The sequence below is a fragment of the Lachnellula hyalina genome (genome assembly GCF_007821495.1).
Source record: "Lachnellula hyalina strain CBS 185.66 chromosome Unknown contig00212, whole genome shotgun sequence".
NCBI classification, from domain to species: domain Eukaryota; kingdom Fungi; phylum Ascomycota; class Leotiomycetes; order Helotiales; family Lachnaceae; genus Lachnellula; species Lachnellula hyalina.
Window position 1 is genome coordinate 15,424 of NW_022157326.1, and position 23,042 is coordinate 38,465.

The 23,042-nt window shown below is 45.7% G+C and overlaps 1 protein-coding gene and 1 non-coding gene across 2 annotated transcripts; one reads left to right on the forward strand and one right to left on the reverse strand.

Moving 5' to 3' along the window:
* Positions 1 to 3,131: 3,131 nt before the first annotated feature.
* LHYA1_G008806 (uncharacterized protein) lies at positions 3,132 to 4,490 on the forward strand (the record flags this gene model as incomplete). Its single annotated transcript, XM_031153724.1, has 1 exon — positions 3,132 to 4,490. One exon carries the CDS (start codon positions 3,132 to 3,134, stop codon positions 4,488 to 4,490), a length of 1,359 nt encoding a protein of 452 aa, XP_031001778.1.
* A 16,721-nt stretch (positions 4,491 to 21,211) lies between these two features.
* On the reverse strand, positions 21,212 to 21,364 carry LHYA1_G008807. Its single transcript has 2 exons — positions 21,317 to 21,364; positions 21,212 to 21,247 (listed from the first exon to the last, which is right to left on the reverse strand). It is a non-coding gene; the product is annotated as a tRNA-Val (tRNA).
* Positions 21,365 to 23,042: the final 1,678 nt, after the last annotated feature.

A 23,042-nucleotide genomic window follows, 5' to 3' on the forward strand; every position in this document is an offset into this window, starting at 1 on the left:
ACATAGAGAACAAAATAACATACAGTACTGCCCAAATGCCACGATGATCTTCTCACACTTCTCTGCAACGTTAACTTGAAAGTTCAAACTATAACAAGGCTAAGTCGGGGCATCCGACACTTATGTGCGAGATTCAGGCAACTAGCTGTCGATCTACCGTCAACCATAGCTCGGGCCCCACCCTACCTACTCTCCTAGCCTCGAAAATCTTATATTGCATTGCCTCAATCTTGAAATAGAATTTAACTAATCAAGTCGTTCGTTTCATTTCGTTTCGTTTCGGTCATGAAATTCTCAACGATGGATGGATAAGTTTATTATGACTTGACGGCCGGCGTTATGAGGCATTGAGACTTGTAACTCGTACTCGCATGCCAAGGGTCCAATTGAAAAGCTTTACTTTAAGAATGGTCTGGTGTGGTTTGGTTTAGGTTATGTTTGCGAGGCTCATATGGAGTAAGCTAATTATATAATCCGTGAGTACCGTAGCTAGGATCGAGTGATTCTAGAGATCAGCGCTAAGTACGGTACTGTAAGTAGTAGGGAGTGTAATGTCAGACTTAAAAAAAAAAACAATGCGAGTGCGAAGAGGAGAAGAGAAGCGAGACTCAACATGCCGAAAATGTTTACTTACACTACCTGTACCTACATCGATTGAGACACCGTCCGATAAGCTGGACTGGCTACCTCGATTCGAAACCCTGTCCACCCATCCATCCATCCAATAAGATAACAACAACCCACCAACGGAGTCTTGTAGCCTTGGCAGGCTAGGGGTGGGGCTGGTTCAGCCCTACGGATGGCTACCGTTGCTAAATGGAGATATGTTCCTGCACTACACCTCCTCCGTGCAGTACCTTAAGTACGTATATTACGGGACGCTACAGTACAGTAATCTAGCTTCCCAGGGTCGTGGCTTTTCTTGGGCCTCTCCTTGTCTTCTTCTGATATAGCATTGTGAACGAATCTTTACCTTTTACTGTTATATTACTTTCACTCCTATAGTATATTACGACCTATCTATAATAGCTATTTCGATTACACACGGCGGAAGTGCTAGCTAGACTCATTTCATACGGGACTAGGTTTTAGCGGTGCAATTGTAGTAATATACCGCTTGCAATAAGAACTTTTAAACCGCGTATAGAAGCTTTTACACGCGTAGAACTAGAGTGGATTAGAAATTGATAGTAAGAGTTGGTCGAATGCGACGACGTCTACGCCGATTACGTGAGAGATCGTGGGTCCACACTGCCACGTTTTGCACTGGCCATCGGATCCTGCAGGAAGGAGAATCCTTGCTAGATAACAATCCTCGCCTTGGATAGGCATTCTTTCTCTCGTACTTCTTCGTTCTAGATATGCTGCGTTGTGCTGTGCTATCAGTTAATAGATTAATATGTTTTTTGTATGGGGATAGAGGATTTGCAGAAAGGAGTCGATTGATAATAGTAGAGAATGGCCTTCATTCGTTTGGTCAATTTTACGTATATGGAACTTTTTTGAAGTCTTGAGAATTTTATTGCATAAGTTAGGAGCAGGAAGTCGAGTCGTATACGTGTTGTTGCATGTCCCGGAAGAGCAAGGTACTTATTTGGGGTTTGAAGATATATGGTAGATAAATAAGGTTGGTACAAGTAAAGTAAACAAACTTGCTTTGATCGAGAAGTGACCGAAGTCTTTCAGGACTCTCCCATTGCCAGCATGTGCCGTGCGGGAAGCCCGCCTTGGGATAATAAACTCAAATATCGGAAGAGAAGAACCCAGCTGTCACGAGCAAATCGCATCGTACTGTAGCTCCCGCGGACCATTAGTTGTCAGCGGGATCTAAAACGGGCGTCGAAATCGGGCCACCCAAAGAACAGCCTCCTCCAAGGTTGACTGATTGGGGAAAGAACGAGAGGAACAGGAACAGGAAGCCTACGATATTCCACGGAGCATCTTACGGCTTCGCCTGTATGTACGTCAGCGGCATGCTGCGGAAACCCGTTCAGGCTAGAACATTGCCTCGAAAGTCTGACCGTTCCTCTAGATGATGTCTGGGGCTCGAGGGCCGAATACTATTCGAGAACCGAATTTACGAGTTATAAACTCCACCTACTATCAGAATGATTTGAGATGCCCAAATTTTTGTGCTGAAGAAGATGAAGCACGGTCCTTTTCTGATGTTCCTTCCTTGGTTTTGCATCTTACATCAGCAAGGATAGTAATTAGACGTTGTCAAGTTCACGCCAACTGGGCTGGTGGAGGCTGCAACAGAGTTGGTCGATGCTGATTGGCTCTCTGGTACGAGCAGTCTCGATCCCCCACGGTACGCTTCCTATGTGATAATTCTATCTCATGTGGCGTCGTGGAGATATTCATCATATATAATAGAAGGTGTCAGTTTAGCGTTGAAGACCAAACTGCCTTTTTCATATGTTACTTACTTGTTCATTGGATACACGGTCGCTTCTCTCATTGCTGTTTCTTCCTTTGTCCGTTTTTCTTGTGTCAATAGGTTTTTGAAGCAAAATGTGCCGCTCATCCGAACAGTCGTCGTCGAAAAAGCCACGGGCGAGCAAGCCAAAGGTCAAAACAGGTTGTGTTACTTGCAGTAAGTAATCTTCTCAAGAGCAAATATTACAGGGGGTTTGAAAGTCAACTACCCCACACTATTGTCTCAACTCTCGTAGCCAAAATATACTTTATTACGCAATGCTGACTCTGAGATTCTGATATTTAGAGTGAGTGTCCCTTCCATTGGGCTCCCATGCGGGGTTTCGAAGCTTGAAGGATTGCGTAATACTTCGTACCAGCGGGCCTATGGTATTCGAAAAACTTGGCTCGAAAATGATGTGCGGCCAGAAAAGACTTTACTGACTGGTGTCATTACTAGACAACGGCGAGTCAAATGCGACGAGACCAAACCAGAATGCTTAAGATGCACGAATTTCGGAAGAAAATGTGCCGGCTACCCCTCGAAAGAGGAGGGTCCTTCGGTGAAGGAGTTAAATCTTCCAGTCCCACGGAGGCTGCTTTCCAAAGCGTTGGTGCAAGGAGATTTCACGCCTTCACCTTCACGCTCTCCTTCCCCCTCTCCTCTGCCATTTCCCCCACGTGTACCTCAAGTGACTTCTCCTCGTTCCCTTATGCCACCAGGCGTGGTATTCCAAGACCAGAAAGAGTATCAGTACTTTTGTCACTTTCGTGATGAGACTTCGGTTGAGCTTGCAACTGGCTTCGAGCCCGCGCTATGGGATACACTTGTTCTCCAGGCCTGCGACAGCCCATCAATCCTACAACTGACCGTAGCCACTGCAGCGCTAAGCCTAGCCACCAAGGCACCGTATGCAAACCTTTGGGATTCCGAAAAAGAAGTGCATCATCAACATGCCTTGCAGCAGTATGGGGAGGCTCTGAAGGGAATCCAAAAGATGGTGGCCACAGGGCAGGATTCGATGAGAATAGTCCTAATCAGCGCACTTCTCATATTCTGCTTCGAAAGCCTCCACGGGGATTTCCGTCAAGCAATCGTTCAAGTTCAAAGCGCCATCGACATGATCGTAAAACGAATCACGAACAACACTCAAGCATACCACTACCCCCGCGTCAACGCTCTTGGGATTCGTGGAAGTGCAGAGATTGACGATGATCTTCTCACGGCGTTCATGCGGCTGGACCGCCCTTCACTCACACTCCTAAGCAAGAGGAAAGAGAACGCGCCTCTACTCACAACTCGAATCTTCACCCTCTTATTCTCCGAAGAGCACCTAGAAATCCCGAGAGGCTTTGCCGGTACGGCTGAAGCACGAGTATACTTGGAAGACCTTAAATGGAGGGTTCTGACGACGACGCAACCACCAAAATCAGTCACATCTTTCTGGCAGGAGGAACCGGAAGAGGAGAACTCTCCAGATTTCAGTATTGTTCCTCTCCAGTTGAAACAATGGTACGAAGGGTCGGGAGCCTTGAATTCGAGCTCAAACTTGGCTATCGAATTTGCACACTGGCATGATGCATTTTCGCCCCTATTAAACTATGCCACGACCCCTCCTGGAGAATCGATGTTCCTTGGAGCAGTGACTCTTCATATTCAAGCTCTGGCTGCGGATTTACTCGCCAGTGGATCATCTAGATCGACGCTCTCTTCACCGACTTCCTCGTCCTCTCAATCTATGGCTGCCGGTTCCAGTGCAGAGAACTTGAATCGGTTTCCCACAGTTCACGCAATCCTGTCCTTCTCCCGCCAATTAGTGGCGCATCCGAAGTTTATTAAGGGATTCGTGTTTGACATTGGAATTATCCCGTCACTGACAACGGTCATAATGGTGTGCCCGGACCGGAATTTGAAACGAGAGGCAATAGATGTGCTAAAATCAATGGAGCCAAGAAGGGAGGGGGTGTGGGACAGCAGCGCCGTTGCTCGAGCCGGAGATATAAGCATGGAGGAGGAAGACGGCCGGATGGATTTGGACATGATTGATCCAAATATCTTGGAAATACTGTAATGATTTGAAGAGAAACGCTGTATTCGGAAATGAAATTAGCGGGAGTTGGGAAAGCATACAATCGGGACTGCATTTCTTGGAGTTTGGAGATCTGAGTTTCTAATGATAATGGGCACCGAACTCGAAAAACACATCCATTTAGGTGGAGGGAAATAAGAGTAGGAAAAGTAAGGAATTTGTTTGATTTGTTTATTTGAATCCAGGCGCATACGTTTCATTTTCAGCGTTCAATACAAAGCTGTACATGTTTCAAATTCTGCAGTATTTCTTCAGTCCCTTTGGTAAAGCTACAGCTTCTGCAGTACCGCACTATGCTACCAAGAACGCAGCGAGCGTCGACTTATCACAAGAGACTTCCTGACTTCAGGATGGGCACTGAAAGACTTCAGGGGGTTCTGCTGGCACTTGGCACAAAAGGGGAAAACACATCGTGAGCATCCTCAGCCCGGCTTTTCCGGGTTTTTCGTGGGATGGCTAACTAGTACGCTTTCAGCGGACAGATCCTCACTCCACTCTCCGCAAGGGTCTAATGGGGCATGAACGCGGGTATCTGGTATTTCCACCGGCACTTGGGGTGTATACAGCCGTGCTTGCTTCTAGTGATAGAGCACTGCCGCGATTCGGCGGCAAAGGATGAGGCAGGGCAAAACACGCGGTTATGCCGAACCCGCCCCCAATATTCTGATGTATGTACAGTGTATTGACGTACAATCCATTAATAATGGACATCTCCATCGGGCAATTGGCAGGCTCAAGCTCGAATTCGATAGAACTACTTGGCGACCATGGGAAAGCCTTGCAGTGCCGCGACGGGAAATAGAGTGCGTGGGGCTATTGAAGCTTCTGCGCGCGGTACCGTTGTCTTTCGATAGACCGCGCCTCTGTAACAATCCAGTTTGCCTCCACATCCAACAGCTTGAAAACTTGGATACTGGGATATAGAAGTCCGAATTCGTGCGCTGGCTGGAGAAGTTGGAGGAAAAGTACGTAAAGTCCTATTCAAGAACAGGAGTAGACTCGGAGTCGGCATCGGACAAACGACGACAGCCGCTACATAAATTATCCCGCATCGGAAGAGTGTAGGAGCCATGCCAGCATCATGTTGGTACGCAGCGGCTAGTTAGGGAGGCCTTGTTTTGTTTTGTATAAGCGTGTTGGTGGCGACGGTAATAAGCAGCATGACTGGAACGTTTCTCGTGAAGTCGCGGGTCGATGAGCTTGGAAAGTAAGATTCAGACGAACAAGATCGCTCACAGGTCAAGGATAGATGTGAACATCGAACACGGGAGTTTATGGCTTGTACATGTGGTATGTATGGTTCTTGTCGAGGTGCTGGCTGCGGTGGAAGTTGTCGTGATGCGAGACTCGTGGTTGACAGAAAAGCCAGCCAGAAAAGCGGCACTCATTATAATTGATATGCCACTCCATCTAAGGCACTAAAACTTGGTGCCGCTTTTTGATGAGACTATTGGAACGACCTCCTGGCTGAGGCAAATCTTCATCCTCAGTATAAAAACCAATTGTAATAATACCTCTCTCTCAACTGGAAAGAAAATTAGGATGTGTGATGAATCTTATTTTGATCGGAAGGATTTGAAGTCAAAAACATCTTGGATTCAGTTCAGTCGTCGTCGACATATAATTCCCTCGAAAGAGAATTCTTCTTTGCATGAGAGATTACAAGATGTAGTATAGCCGGTTGGTTTTTTCGCTACCTCAAGGATGGGCATACTCGTTTCAATTATTGCTTTGATCTGATGCTCCGAAGCGGTCATAGCAAAGTCGCTTTCCCGTCTAAGACTCCAAATACTCCCTGGTCACTCATACTTCTCATCTCCATCAATCGCATATCTTCTTCCCGCCCCCAACCTCCTATTAAACCCCATAAGCACGCCCTCTCTGTCAATCTGCACCAAAAACACACTACTAGGCTTGACATCCCCTTTCCTCCTCCTCAAAACCTCAAGCGCATAAATAAACTCTGCTGTCTCCTTCAAGTAGCTCGAGAGCGAGATTCTAATCTAGAACAACATATTGTCCATAGGAAAAGTACCTGCCTGACCTCTGTTGCAAATCGCAAATAATCTCAGAATTGCTCCGGAAATGCCCCGAGTACCGTATACAAGAGTCAAGGCACAAGATTTTGATCAAATATAAATGAAAATGGACTTTTGTTGCAAGTCGCAATTGCTCCGGAAATACTCCTAGCCGGCGAGAATCCGAAATTCAGATATAAGTTACGGCGAAAGTGGTCTGGATTGATTATAGTAAGTCATGTCAGGCCATAACGCTGAAAAAAAGGTGACTTTGTTTGCGGGAGTTGCATTTATATATGTATGCAGCTAGGCTAGGTTTAGGTTCCGAGAAGTGTCCTTGTGCATACAGGCACGGGGCTACTTTCTTAGATTAAACCCCACGATTGCTTTCGCGGCATTCATTCCATGGAAATTTCAAAGGAAGGGATATCTCTGTTCTAGACTCATTCTTTTCTGCGCTACTCCTACTGGATATATAGTTTGTGCGTTGGATGATCTGTTATGCGATTTCTGAATCATCGTAGCTCATCCAAATCTAAAATAGCCTTGATTCTCATCTTTCTCAAACAAAAAACGAAATCACATACGCACACAATCACAAAAATCAAACATACGCAAAAGGCCATCACAAATGGCAACCATTACCGTCAAATGAAAAGCCATACCAAGCCTTCGAAATATTACTCCACCTATATCTCTCCGCCTTTCCACAAACACCAAAATAGATACCAGACGATATAACACACGTCTTGAACATGTGCACCACGCCCTCCGCCCCGGATAAAACGCGCACCTATCTTCAAATACCACTATTGGATTGGGACGATACAAGTTCATAATATCCTTCATCTCCTACGAGCTCCTATCCTTGGTAACCGCCTCGTCCGCTGCCATCACCACCACCAAGACCAAAACCTTCAAAGTGCTTGTTCACTGCGCTCTTGGTGGTAATAGAAGTGCTGCTACTGTGATTGCATATCTGATTGGAAGATATACCTAGTAGTAATTCTTGTAACATAGGGCCATTTATATACTAGTGCCTGCCCGAGGGCCTACCTGGAGTAGCAGGCGTGGAATTCTAGAGTAAACTATACGGCAAGGTAGCACCTCCGCATAAATTCACTTGCTTCCATGCAGCTCGAGCTGTTTTTTTTTAGCCGAGACTGTACTCGTACATCTTGCAAATATATTTCGCCCCGAGCTTCTTTCCCAATAACCAACCATCGCAACACAATTGTAGGCACGATCAATTCAAATGTATTTGCACTAGATCGTAGGCTAATTTGTGATAGCCATCGAATATGAACACTATGACGAAGCCTTCCAGAGAAGATGCTGTCCATATCAACGCAATGGGTATGACCCCCCAGAGTACGTACCATGGTGAGCATCATCTGCTTGAAGCTGACCTGATTAGCAGATACGACTGCGGATATAGCTCAAGGTAAAAACCCTTACTATTTTGCATATTTCTCATCGGCTGAGCAGGTGACAAGGTTTAATTATGGATGGTTCAGGCGATGCACGAGATTCCAAGAGAAAGCGCAGGTCAAGCTCCACGGCTCCACCCCCCGGTACGTCTAGCTCCTCCAGGCCCCCGATGTATGATCTGGTCTGATCCATTCCGTCTCGCAGAAACACCACTCTCTGCCCAGCTCGAAGGTAAGGCAGCTCGCATCGCTGTCCTACGTGAGGAAGTCGGCTCACAGCATGCACGCAATGACTGGACCGCCAATTATACCAAACGGGTCTCGAGTGCCATCCAAGAAAAACTCAAATACGAGAAACTCATTGCTGCTATGCCTGAACTGCCAAAACAAGATCCTGATGACATCAGCTGGAAGAGCGGTTTGGGCCGGATGGCAGTGATCGATTGCTTTCTAGAAAAGCAAGACCCGGCCGCAGCTATCGTAAGTCATCTTTTCCAGTGATGGAGTTGTACTATAGGAGAGGGACTGATTTCATTTTAGGAGAATCTGGCGGTGGAACTTGAGAACATGGTGGTTCGGTTGAGAGCCTCGGCGACGAGCGTTGAAGACATGAAAAGAGATCACTTCTTAGGAACTGGAGAAGTAAACATGTTAGTTAATCGAATCAAGGGTAAGCATGTCGAAATTAGGAGCGATAATCCCAAGGTCAAAGAGGAATTTGAGAGTTTAGGGAGGACATGGAATCGAGCAAAGGCTGCCTATCGCGAGGTATGAATGGAATACTACTATATTTCAATATGCACCACTTGCACGCGTATGCGGATAACACTTTTGCAGTTTCGCATAACTCGCTGTGTATATACTACGTGCTGCTATTGTTGGGACAATGGGCTGTGTCCCGACCTTTCTAGTCAGGTAACATCATGTGATCTAGCTTAGTCAGCGATGGGGAATAACCTCTTCGCATCGCAACCCCACCACGAATGCTAAGCATCATCAAACCAAATACCCAGCATCAAGTCTATACTACGTAGTAGAGAAGTGATCACGTATCAACATGTGATACCAACAGCTATTAATGTGATACTATCATGACTTTGAATGCATTTTCCACAATTCATACACTTCTTACTTATGATTGTTAAGGGAAATTAAAGCTAATACATAAACCAACCTCAATTAATTACGCGTAAGTGTAGTAGTGTCTCATAATAATCAATTCTTGCTATAAATTGCAAGCTACCGTTCCATCGGATTTAGTATACAGTTGGTAACCTCTGCCGATCTAATCATCTTTCTCCTCATCCTCTGCCTCCTTGATAGCCGCCACCAAAGCACCGATGGCTATTACATCCCGAATAGACCTTTCCCCAACCAGCTTTTTGGATTCCTGCAGCATTTCTTCATTGAACGCCATCTTCTTGATCGTCAAATCGTATATGGCTTTCTTCGCCTCGTACGTCTGCTTCAACGCCTCGACATCTTCCTCGATACGCTTGACTCTTTCAAGCTTATCCTTGCGGTCCTGCGACAGTTTCTCCAAGCGATCAATAGTACGCTGTGACCTCTGTATCTAGAATAAAAAATTAGCCAGGGATCTTTTAGCAGAACGGCAAGTCTAACCTCGTTAACCAGCTTAGCATGTTCTTCGGATCCTTCGTTGGATGACGACTTGCGAGCTTGTTTTTGAGCGATGAGTCCCGGCTCTTCTTTTAGAGTGTAATCGTCTGACATAGCTGCATCGCGAGCTTGTTGCTTTCTGGATGGTGCCATGAAAGAGTCATCGCGCTCCTATAGTTCAAATAGGTCAGATGAGGCAGCTTTGAAGGCAGGAAGAAGTTCTTGCGTACGTAGGTCATCTTGCCACGACTTCCGTTATGACTTGAAGATTCTTTAACCGGTTGCTCGTCGATAACTCTCTTTCTGGGGGTTCTGATGGGTGAGGGGATAGATCCTGCGCGATCCTGTATTTCGAATTGGTTAGATGAGGCAACTTTCAAGGTGGGAAGAACGGCATACCTGGTGCTTCATGGCAGGCTTGTTGGTAACATCATCCTCGAGTCCTTCTCCTGTTGGCGCTTGACTCTGTGATCCTTCACGCGATGATCCTCGTACCGGTGATGACCGTGTCAATTGATGTTCGTAGTCATCCATCGATTCTGCGCCTGCTTGCGGACTTCTTCCGAATTGACCACTATCATTATCGGTTTCTGATTTTGCGCCCGCTTGCGGACTTCGTCCGAATTGACCACTATCATTATCGGTTTCTGATCGTGGGCTGGTTTCTTGAGACATCTTTCGAGAAGGTGCGTATGTGGGATATCGTGGGTAAAATCCCCAAGGTGGACTTGGCTGTGGATTTATTGACGGGCTAGAAGAGATTGGTTCCATATAGCTTCGCCAAGAGAGTGGAAGCTGCAAGTGAATTGATATGGTGTCTACTTGTTTCTAATTCGTTTTTATGCGGAGTTATTCATTTGTGTTGGCAGAAATCCGAAATATCCACCTAGGTAAAGATCTATTGCAAAACACTTGGTACTTCCACTTGTAATAAGGAGATTCCGCTCTCGCTTATTACTTACACCTTAGATAGTAGGTACAGTTAACCATGCCATTCTCCCCGCAGTCCTGCGCAAGCTCCGGGGCGTTGAACATAGAGGGAGAGGGAGAGGGAGAGGGAGAGGGAGAGGGAGAGGGAGAGGGAGAGGGAGAACACAGGTAGAAACGCTCCTACTACTACTACTTTTCTAAGCCAATCATATATCGTAAGGCTTTTTTGACCTATACTTTTCATTTCTTCACCCCGTACACACACCAAATTTAGGTCACGCGTCAGAGGAGAAAGTAGACGCTAGCACTTGCAATCAGAAGGGTTATCCTTAGATACTAAGACCCTTTACTTCCGTTATATAAATCTTAGAAGCAATGTTAGTATTATAAAATAACTAATGGCCGCCTATATACCCCGCAAGCGCTCAAGACAAGGGTTTTTATATCTATAGTATATGTCTATCCGGAAAGACGTGGGTAGTTCTCACTTATCTTTACCTCAAACCACAGTGAATTCTCGTTTGTTTCGTTCGGTTATATAATGTCGGAAGTCGGCGATTTCACTCCGCGCCGAAATAACTATTTTTCTATAAGTCGGGACCTCTTCTCTCCTGGAGCCAACTTGCCCTCTGGTCTTCTTCCCGCCTCCAAGCATCGCACTCAAAAGAACTTCCGTCCCGGTCCCCTTAAATCACCTCTGCACTCCCGACTGCTCTCCTTTGCGCAATCAGGCTTCGTCAGCCGCTCGATATCACTTCATCATTCATCAGAGTGTTCCGATGGACCCAAAGAGCAAGATTCATGAGATGGAACTGTTTATTGGTATGTCAAGCACCCTGTTAAACAAAACGTTTACTAACGAAATACGGCAGGTGGGATCAAAACCCCAAGGTATCATACCTCTGATCGGCGTGAAAAGAAGAATCAAGTACGGAACAAGTTCAAGGAGCTGCCGGCACTCGAAAAGAACCGCGAAATCTTCAGCAAGGTTAGCCCTATTGGATGGTATAAGGCTCTTCCGCTCGACGACGCTTCTCATATCCAATCCATGGCATTCACTCATAAGTCTCTTGATGAAGAAGCGGCCGGAGCTCTTCCAATTGAGATGTCGTCGCATCAGACTCTATATGATCAAACATCGCCCCTAGTCGATGATCAAGAGGCCGTGTGGCAGCAATGTCAAAGAGGATTGCGAGAGGTGATCACAGGGGTAGATGAACCATCTGAATGGATGGAAAACACACTTGATCCATTAAGAATGCGGCAGGCCGCCAACAACGTCTTGAACTTTCCAGTGGCTTGGCCGGGCCTCAAGGAATACCAGAAGGATGGCGTTGGCCGAATGAAGGCTGCAGAGCTTGGGAACAGAGGGATTTCGACCGGGAATTTACTCGCAGATGAGATGGGCCTCGGAAAAACCGTGCAAACAATCGCCTTATATGAGAGTAATCCGATTCCTTCAGGTGAACCAATGCTTATTGTTGCACCCGCGGCGGTCACATCCAACTGGATCGAGGAACTGAATAAATGGCTCGACCCTGTCCCTACTATCTTCAATTACAGCGATGCGGTAAATTATCCCACTGTTGATGAGCTGAGAACGCATGATATAGTCATAACCACCTACAATCAAATCGCCGCCCAATACTCTCGTATGGAATCGCATTGGAAAGATAAGCAGTACCGACGGGCTTATCCGTGGCCAAGTGTAAAGCGGAGGAGGATCGATAAGCACCGGGTGCGTAAGTTATCTTTCATCCGCCCGACCTGGCCTTTGCTCCTCGTCAAATGGGGCCGCTTGGTAGCAGACGAAAGTCAGCTAGCAAAGAACACCGCCACGGCCACCAGTAAAGGCATGTGTGCGCTCATTGCCAGGTATCGTCAGTCATTGACGGGGACCCCCTTAACGAATGACTACTCGGATGTTCAAGCCCAGTTCATGTTACTTCGGGTCGCTCCGTTTAGTGATAAAACCTGGTTCAAAGACCACTTCATGAGAAAGAGAGAAGACAACGACAAAGATCAAATCCATCTGATGCACAACGTACGCGTTCGTGCCAGTGAAGTACCTATTCTCGAGGTAACCAGAGCTGCAATCCTTTATATTTCGTTGCTACCAAATAGTATTCGGAGACGGGCTCAGGGTACGTTTCACAAGAGGCCATTACTTGAACTGCCAGAACTCGTTCGACATGAAATCTCCCTTATACTGGATGATGGCTCGAGATATGGTAAAAAACGTGTCTGGAAATACAAGGGTCTTTCACGAGATGAAGCCATCAAGAGGGGCCTTTCTCAACCCGAAGCTGGTCAAATTGCCAAGAAATTTTTCCAATGGATGATATCATCAAAAGGAGACCACCGCTATGCTGGAATCGAAACGTTTGTGGGCGAGGTGGCGGAATTTTGGCCAGAAAATGAGATGGAGACGCAGTTTCAAAGTCGCTTCCAATGGTGTGATGCGCTTAGGGACTGGATGGAAGACAACGATGAGGAACCACCGCGAGATCCTGAAGGGAAGCTGTTGGCCATCATTACGGCTGCGGTACTTGCTGCTGTACATCCGAATATTCCCGGCGCTGGTTACGAAGAGGTGACCTTGAAAGCTATCCCAGACCAAGCAGATGAGAACGAGGAGAGTATTCTGCAAGCACGCCCACGAGAGAGATTTATCGAATGGCTTCGCGTGGATGATCACTGGAAATCATCTAAGACGGAAGCTTGCATCGGACTCGTTAATGACTCCTTACAAGCGAACATAGACGATAGGTGGATCATCGCCTCATTCTCAGTCACAGTACTGGACACGTTGCAAGTTGCTCTAGAGTGCAATAACATCACATTCGTTCGTTTTGATGGCGAAATGTCAAGAGATGACCGTATCAAAGCCCGCAACTCATTTCAGACGCCGTATCCTTCCTCACCCAAAGTAATTCTTTTGTCCTCCAGGGCAGGGGGAACGGGATTGAACCTGACTAGAGCCAACAAGGTCCTAATTGTTACCCCTGAATGGTCTCCAGCGCATGAGGCTCAGATCGAAGGCCGGGCGTGGCGCATCGGTCAAACCCGACGCGTGGATGTGTATCGGATCATCGCGCAGCTATCCATGGATACACGCATGCAAGAAAAGCAACGTACCAAGAAGGCTAAAGAGTTCGGAATCCTTGATCTGTTTACCAGAGAGGAGAATATGATGAGTGCTTCTGAGATTGATTTCCGCGATAAGACGGCCCGTATGATAGAGGATATGAAATCGTGGGACAAGGGCAGATTCTTCAATGAGGTGAGTTTTGATAATACGCGGCTTGTTTATTTCCATCTATTATAGCTGACTCGTTGGTTTTCTAGTTGACGGGTATCGAGGTCAAGGGCAAGGGCAACAACGTGCGCATGATGGATCAAGCTATGAACAGTGTGACGCGATCGCTAACACCAATACTTGATTACTCAAACTCATCATCAGATGGTGATATTGATGATGATCTTGATGATTATAGTGCTTAGAATTTTTAAGAGATAAGGCACTGCGTTGTTATCTAAAGAGAAAAATACCATATCTTATCATAAACCTTGTTTAACATAAAGTAATTCTGACTTGCATAGGCATGGGTTCAAGTCCCACTGTGGTGGGGACAAAACGGGGTGTCACGTGAAGTGGGGTATGTAGCTAATGCTGCACCGTACTTTATAAAATCGGACACTTCAATGAACTTAGTCTAGCATCCATTCTACAACACACTCTTTTATACAGATTATTTAATACATATTTGATTATGCAATGATGAAACCATAAGTCAGATCCTAGCCTAGAGTCCGCGGTTGTGTTATGCCTCCACACCACTCTGTTCAAACAAGATAAGATCCTCTTTTTTTTTTTGCTTTTTGGTGGCGTTGGATGAAGCATAGATAATTAAACTTTTGTTTTTTCAACTACGTTTTTCGAGATTATATAAATCTATGCTAATATTTATAAATAAACTAGGAGATTTATGAATATCCAATATTCACGAATGAACCGGAACATATAAGGAGACTTTAGTATATAAACTGTTATAGAATTCAGAACCAAAGCAAAGATTCTTATGTCTAATACACTTATGCACGCAGCTAAACCTAATAACAACCCTAGAATATATACCTGGGTAAGTATCAGTAACGTCTCACGTGATATCAATTCAGCCTTGTGTATCAAGGCTAAGAATAGTTATTTATTCACTTTCTTCTCTGCTTCCAGAATTTCTCAACCTCGAAAGCATTTCCAAGGAGCGAACGACGCCAAGGCGACCGCGACACCTGAACCACCAGCTTTTCCATGTCCAAAATCATTCTATCTGACGAACAGCTGTTTGGCGTGACAGACTTGGAGATAGAGAGGCTATATCCACTGAACGATAGGTTGCAATCACGTTCCAAAACCACTCAGCGCATCCCAAAAGTTTCTGCTCGCAGTAATTCCAATCACAATCCTACCATCCTAGACAGTATATCAGACACACCTGTCGGTGAAAGAGGTGAGCCTTGAGCCTTTTCCACCTATGGCTTGGTGATTTAAGCTAATAAGATCAAGCAAAAGTCACCCACGTCGATATGACAGAACGTTCTGCTAGGAAGGGCATTCCATCCAATGAGGACTTCGAAAATGACGAAAAGCAATTGGCTAAGCTCCACGGGATAGACATTGTGGTTGTAGATGCATACCATATGCTTTACGATATAGTTGAATGCGTGAAGGATTATGAATTGCAGGTGTGTAATGAACTCGGAAGCACCTTCACCAGCAACATCAACGAATTGCGACCTCGTTTGTCTCTGGAAGAGATACTGGACAACGCAGATCCCGGTCTGGGTGAGTTCGCCTTCGAGCGGATGAAAAAGCAAATTCAAGACCTCGCGAACCATACAGTCTTGAGACTTATGGACAAGGGACGAGCGGAACTTGTGCAAGCATTGGAAGAGAGCATCGACAACATGGCGCTCTGGAATCATTGCTCGTTGAAGAAATTGGGTGATAGGCTCGAGACGCTCAAAGGGGTAGCAAAACAAAAGCGCAAGATTGAGGACACTAGATGGGACGAGGGACTCTATGTTGCCATAGATGAGCGAAACAGACAGTACACCAATCTAGCATCCAGCATATGGTTAGGACTACAATCAGCTTGCAACGAATCTAATGGGATCTGGGCGAAGATACAGAAGCAGCTCGCGGATGCTGAGAGCCTGAAGGTGAAAAACACCGTCGAATCACTAACTCGATACATTAATGATGCGATCCAATCGGCCAATCTAAAAGGACAGGAGAGAAACGTGGCAATCACATCTTTAAAGAAAGCCTACCTTCTTGCGCTGGTCAATGCCTGTGAGGGTATTCATTACCACCGATCGAAGCTCCGCGACCTACAAAAGCATCTGACCCAATTGCCGCAGACGAAGGACTTTCCGGGTACTATCAACAAGATTGATTACGACACCGAGATCATTATCAAGCTTGAGAAGAGACGAATGCACAAAGGCAGAGGAAGCGGTGCAGCGAATGAAGATAGTGGGTCCGACGGAAGGTCTGTGTCTAGTAGTCAAGGCCATAGGACGAGAAGGCTATCGGGCTTGTCAGATCAGTCAACTCCAAGCAAGCGCACGAAATTGAACACGATGAGCAAATTGAGCAAGCAAGGACATCGATCATCCGCTACTAGTAAGTCTACCTATCTAAAATCTTCAGGGCCTAGCTGACGCCACGACCTTAAAGATAGGGATAGTCCGTCGAGCTACCTGTCGAGATCTTCAGACGATGGAATGAAAAGCAATATTGGTTCATCCCCCCCAATTAGGTACAACTCGATTAAGGAGAAAGGTCACGTACGAAAAGATGCTGAAAGCAGAGGAAGTGGAGCAGATGGAGGAGGTGGAACAACTGGCGGACATGGAGGACGTGGAGGACATGGAGGACGTGGAGGACATGGAGGACGTGGAGGACGTGGAGGACGTGGAGGACGTGGAGGACGTGGAGGACGTGGAGGACATGGAGGAGGTGGAGGAGGTGGAACAACTGGCGGACATGGAGGACGTAGCGGTCGTGAGGAATCCTCGTATTCAGAGGCTGCTGTAGTTACATCATCAGATGAGTCTGATGATATGGCCATAAAGATGGAAAATCCTGAGGCCCAGGGAGTTGCAGACAGTTACGGGATTATCTAGTTGTAGTCAGAACAAACGATTAAAGCCGCACCCACCGCTAGAATGTATTTTCTTATTCTCATGTGCAGATGCTATTCCCTCTCTTATACACCCTAAGAGACACCTAAAGAGACCTCTAATATGGGAAAGTGAGAGAGAACTGGAAAGGTTTTAGAATTTAAGAAGTATAATTTTATAATACTAAATTAGTAATAGTATATGTAAGAAAATGTTTGCAAATTCCAATTATTGTCATTAAAGTATAGAATGAAGCTGGCATTTCGCATAGGGCTGTTAGAGGCATGTTTGAGTTGCTCAATTGCTTGATCTTTCTTAAAGAAATTTATCTCTATATGTACATGTAGCGATTTAGCTATTTGCTCTGCGAGCGATTGCTATCAGCTTGCCATCTTATGTGAGACAGACAATCTTTCTATCTAATCAAACGCTATTTCGAGAAGAGTTTCGTGCATGAATTTCATTGTGTAAAGGAACTGTTGTTCCATCCAGGTGGTTCTCACGATATAACCATTCCTCATGCCAAGCCTTGAGTAGCACGTCGTTGCGGACTGGATCCTCCCATAATGGATCTTGTGTCACCCATGGGGAACGAGGGAGATTCAGGTAGCGGGAGCGAGCATCGGCTTCAGCCCATACCGCGCGACTGATCAACGATTTCAGCTTGAATTTACCATACGCTTTCCCATCACCTGGTTCATAGTATCGTTGCGGTGCTTGCATGTAATTAGTGCCGACTTGCAACGCCCATGCATTGGCACCATTCACGACGTGTGGCTCGACACACACGATAATGAATATTCGATCGGCAAGAGGTGGGTTTAACGGTCGCCCTGCAGCTAATTCTTGATCGTCATAGGCGATAATCCTTCCAAAAAAACCATCGGTAAAGTCTCCCCAAGCATGAATATCTACTCCGAAACCAGGGTGACCTCGCAACAGAAATTGGATTTCTGTAGGAAGATTGGGGTTCGGAGATTGCAATAGGTGGTTGTTATCGAACTCGTTGATGAACGCCTGAAGGAAGACCAAGCCCCCGTTCTGAACTCCCCATCCGTTATGAGCGAGATGGCCCAACCTAGTTGGTATGGTTAAGGAACCCTTTCGCGCATAGGCAAGATACATTGACCTGGTGCCTGGTGCGTTTGGAGGACGAAAACCAGGCGTTGCTGCCATAAACAGAATGTACTTGGCATACACCAGTGGGTTGGAGTTCATTAACCCTTGCTGTAACAGAATGCCACCTGAGGACATGCGTCCGACTACAATGATGAAGATGTGGGGTCCTTTTGGTACAGGTGTTGCTTCAGCGATGACATCTATTAGTCTATCACTTTGGATGTCACTCCCCAATGGTTGCGAGAACTGATAGTCCTTGGCACTGATAAACCCAGTCGTCGCTACCTCATGCCGAATGTATTCCGGATAGCCACATTCCCTGTCCTTTGCCTGACAAACCCCACATGGGAGTTTGCCGTCACATTTTGATTTGGCATTGGCCCCAGCGGCCTTGAAATCCGCTCCACATGGGATACACTGTTTGTCCCTTGCTGACATTTTGACCGTACGCCGCTTTGATAGTAAATATAGCGCCAGCTGGTGTTCCATCTCTCCGTGCAGGGCCTCATCCTCATCAACGTCAATAACATCTCCGGTGTAGTATGTGTTGTCTGACAGGACTTCCATATGACGTGCGCGGGTATGGGTCCACATAGGGTGCTCCATGTCTGGGCCGAATGTCATTTCGCCACAGTAATTGCAAAAATATCGAGTGAACAGCCGCGAAATATGCTCGTTATTATTATCGTCGACAATATCATAGTCGCTATCTTCGTCGCTATCTTCATCGATCTCAGTCCAGTGGTTCATCAGATCTTCGGTGAGATCACTCGACGGTGCTTGTACAGTTGGACCCATCACTTGAAGCGGTTGCATTCCCCATTGGGCTGCTATTTGTAAACCCTCTTCGTCATTGGGAGGGCCGAATGACTGCCAGTGACCGATAGAACTCTCTTGAACACCTAAGTCGCTTGAATTGGTTAATCCAACACCATCGTTTAACAGCCAGACAACTACTGCGTGTGTCTCATCGGTTCGAGTCACATGTGCCGTCGCCATGACTTCATCTCCAAACTGATTTGTGTGATGGGTTGTTGCAACTCCTATCACATAACGACGGTCATTGTAGTCAGGCCATATCTCTTGTATTATCTCGAGCAGTGCCTCTAATTGATGGATGCTGAGGTTGTTGAAAAGAAGAAGTTGTTGTTCTAAAGACTGGCGCAGGGGTTGGTTAGCGAAACCCAATGATTGTAAGCGGCGATCGATCCATTGTCTGTATCTGGGCGTAGGAATCCCCGCACGACCTACCAAACGCGTTAGATATGATATTTTGGACTAATGAGGTATTCTCACCAATGCTTGGCATGAACCGGTTGGGTTGCGTATCTTCCCTCTCGAATAGCAATCCTCGCATTACTGTGGCATCAGTTGGAAATACTCTCGGCGGCACGTCGCCATCCTCGCTGGCAATAGCGGCTCTAGTATAGTTCAACGATTCGATTAATGCTCGAACACCACATAGATGTTCGGAGTCATCTGTGAAACGCGGCACGTGCCCTCGGTCTTTGAAGTGGTTAGTTTTATCCCAAAGTATTGCATAGTGGGCTTCTTACTAATAACCTCTTCTAATCGTGCCATGACCTCAGGGACTGCGACAAGACCCCCCCCAATTGACCGCTGCATTCTCCCCATGTCTCGCTCCATGATAGAGGCATAGTAGGAATCACCAATGTCGTCCACGAGAAGCTTTATCGCCATCAGATCAGACTCGGAGAGTGGCCTCTTGGCTTTTAGCAATCTAGCTGATATCTTCGTCGTCTGTTGCTTTACCCAATTGGACAAGACGTCGGCCGTCGTTGCTTGTTCAGCCGGTATAGCAAGTCTCACGAACTTCAATCGCGTATCATCGACTTGTCCTGGTTGATATAAGTACATACGTTCGAGATATGAGAGGAAACTTACCTGTCATTGGCTTGCGTAAATTATTCTTTTCGATGGCTGGTTTGGCAACAGGAAGTCCATTCTTCACATCGTGTTCTTGCAACTTCAATATCATATTCTCTCGGGATGTATGGCCGTTGCCTCTGGGGCATCCCAATGCGGTTGCAATTATTCTCAAGGCTGCAACCGTCTCAATTTTGCTGTAGTCGCGCGCGCCATTTTCATCAATCGGAACTGAAGCTATGGCGGCGGCTCTTCGTTCATCGTACTTAAGTTTGGGGGTAATCAGTAGTGATCATTAACAATGTGATAAAGATATGGCCAATAGGGAATGCAAATACAAACCTTTTTTTTTGGTCGAGGAGCTTCGAGATCATCATCTACGGCCGTTGGCTTCCTCTTCTTCCTCTTCTTGCTCTTCTTTAGGCTGCTTTGATCAGAAACTTGTTCACCATCGTCTTTATCTTCGCTCTTCTCCCGCTTTTTGTCTTCCACATTATCATTTGATTCGTTGGAGACGGATTTGAGTGGCTGGTCTTTGCCGGGAAATTGTGCTTTTTTGGCCGGACTCTTGTCCGAATTCGTGTCTTCGGCATCGTCATCATCGCCCTTTGGTCGATTAGAGATGGATTCCAGTGAAGGGTCTTTGTCGGGCAAATGTGTCTTGCTGGCGAGCGGGCCACGAGGACGTCCTAACACATTTTAGCAAAGTACAATCTGATGGGCAAAAAGATATGTTACTCACCTGGTCGGATTTTGTGTAGTTCTTTTCCGCCAGAAAAGTAATCGACGATGGGGGTATTATTGCTTTGATCGTGTGCTTGAAGATACCTTATGACATCTTCTTTCGTCCTTCCGTGAAACGCGGCACTGTACCCGATTTGAAGAGCTGAAGCGAGCTTACGGAGCTGGTCCGTATTCTTTACATCGTTGTATGCTCTTGCACCATCTGGGTTTATGGGTACCAAGGATAAGAGGTCACTGCTCTTTTTCTGCAAATAATGTCAGTGTAACCTAGTGATAATCACGCGTCAAGTGTACGCACCCGCTTTGCTTCGTCGAGCTCTTTAGACTTGTCATCCGAGTCGATCACCTCCTCGTCGCTCTCGTTGGCCTTCGGCTTGCTCGTCTTCTTATTGCCTTTCTTGCCTGCCATGATGTGAACGCGACCGGATAATTGTTTCAATGGGTGATATTTTGATCGCGCAAAGAGATGGTGTTTGCCAGGTGATTCGTTGACTGGAGAAAGGATAACAAAAAAAGTAATTAACGTTGGAGTTCTAGATGAAAGCGGTCGGAGGTGGTGCCTGTTTTGTGGGCTGCACAAAGAAGAGAGGGGGGAGAATTTGTAGATGTGAAGTTGCGGTGTTGAAGAGAGGGCCTCTAAAGCGTTGTCGAGAGATCCTTGAACGAGGGGAAGTGGCTCGCTTAATTAAAGGTAAACACAAAAAAAAGGGAGAGTTGTTTAAGCGAAGGAAAAACAAAAATACAAAAAATAAAGTCACATGACTGATGAACAGAGTGGGATTCGAACCCACGCCCTACTACTATTAATAAAGTGCGAATAGGAGAAATACCAGAAGAGCCTAAACTTACACATAAAGTGACCAGGAAGCAATGTTAAGTAACCTTAACCTGGCGCCATAACCAACTCGGCCATCTGTCCGATTTGCATTAATTTGTTTATTTATATCTAAGTCTATACCTTATTATAGAATACTTTCTATACGGAAGCATAGTATTTAACTTTTAGACTTATTAAAATACTAGTGGATATTAGAATATAAGAATCGTTATTAGTATTACTATTAGTTTCACTACTACACTAGGTCGGCCTAGTAATCTGTATGTGGTTTCATGGTTGCATTTCTAGGTGTAGAAGAGTGTCTAATTAAGGTTGCAGCGATGAGGTGAAGGCCTCGTCGCTGCCTAGTCATCGGGATTAAGGTCACGTGGTACACGAGATATATATATACTAACAATTACAAAGTGATTGCTTTATTACATTTATTATTTTATAATAAGCGCCGTTGTGGCTTCTTGCTATTGCTAACGATTTCCAGAAAATCTCAAGAACATTATTTATATTAACAACTTCGGCGTTAAACTCCAGACTTGTCTGTTTAATCGCTCACTCCTTTCTTTCTTTACGCATCAGATCCAATGCAATTTCTTAGGCTTGTTTCATACGCCTTGACCCCGCCGTCCTCGGATTGGCTACGTTCTGAGGCTTTGAATCTTCTACCAACGGGCAGAATTTGTGTTTATACCAGACTTGAAGGATGTAATAAAGTAGGGACGCAATAATACACGTCTCGCCAAGAACCATCTTTGCACTTCCTCCAGCAAGAAGTTATTAGTCACGGGACGAAGTTTGGAGGAAGACTCCGCTATGGTCCACGCTGCATGACAAAACCTGGAGACATGCAATGAAGATTAATAAATTAATGTTATATACCTACGTAGAACTCCATGAGAGCTGCCAATTGCATTTTTGAATTAATTCACGTCCGCGGGTTATAGTCAAGTGGGTTTTGCTATTAATTCCCATCGCTGGTATCTATTATCATCACCCGCTTGTAGTATTGAGATCATACTGATATTTGCAGCTTATTCCAGGCTTTAAAGTTTCTCACGTTTGCTATAATTTAATTCTTCGCATTAAACCCTAGTTTACTTAAACATATAATAACTATCCTCTTTCCTATGCCTTGTTTCTCTTCATACTCTACTAAGAGAGAGACGCCTACTAATATTTACTATTCTTCCTGCTTCTTTCTTTCCTCTACTTAGAGGGAGACGCACCCTCCCTTCTTTGGAAAATTGAGCATCCATCAACTTAGCTCCCCGCTCCAACTTCGTCTCCAATGCACTAGGTTGGATCATATCAGAAGAATAGTCTACATAACACATAAGGGTGGCCATCAACTCTACTTCTACTCCTAAAACACTTAGATAGTATGGTTTTTAGAACCGCTTAGACCACGTCAGCTGGCAACTACCAGGACCAATGCCCCGGAGCTTTCGTAGGGCCGCGGGGGGCATGGCTGATACAGGGTATGTGTATATTGGAAGGTCATAGACCTCGCCATAGGTCCTCATAGGTACTGATTTAGGACCCAGGCCCAAGCTATGAGGGACCCGATCCACCCTATAGGTTCTTACTAATATATGACCCGAACTATGAATAACCGCGGGGAGCCATGGGTAATATCACATGATTTAATAATAATAATTAGTATAGATATTAGTAAAAATATTAGTATACTATAGAAATAGGCGGGAAATAAGCTGGCTATAGAAGCTAGATATAGAAAAGCTAGCCATGGAAACTATAGAGACTA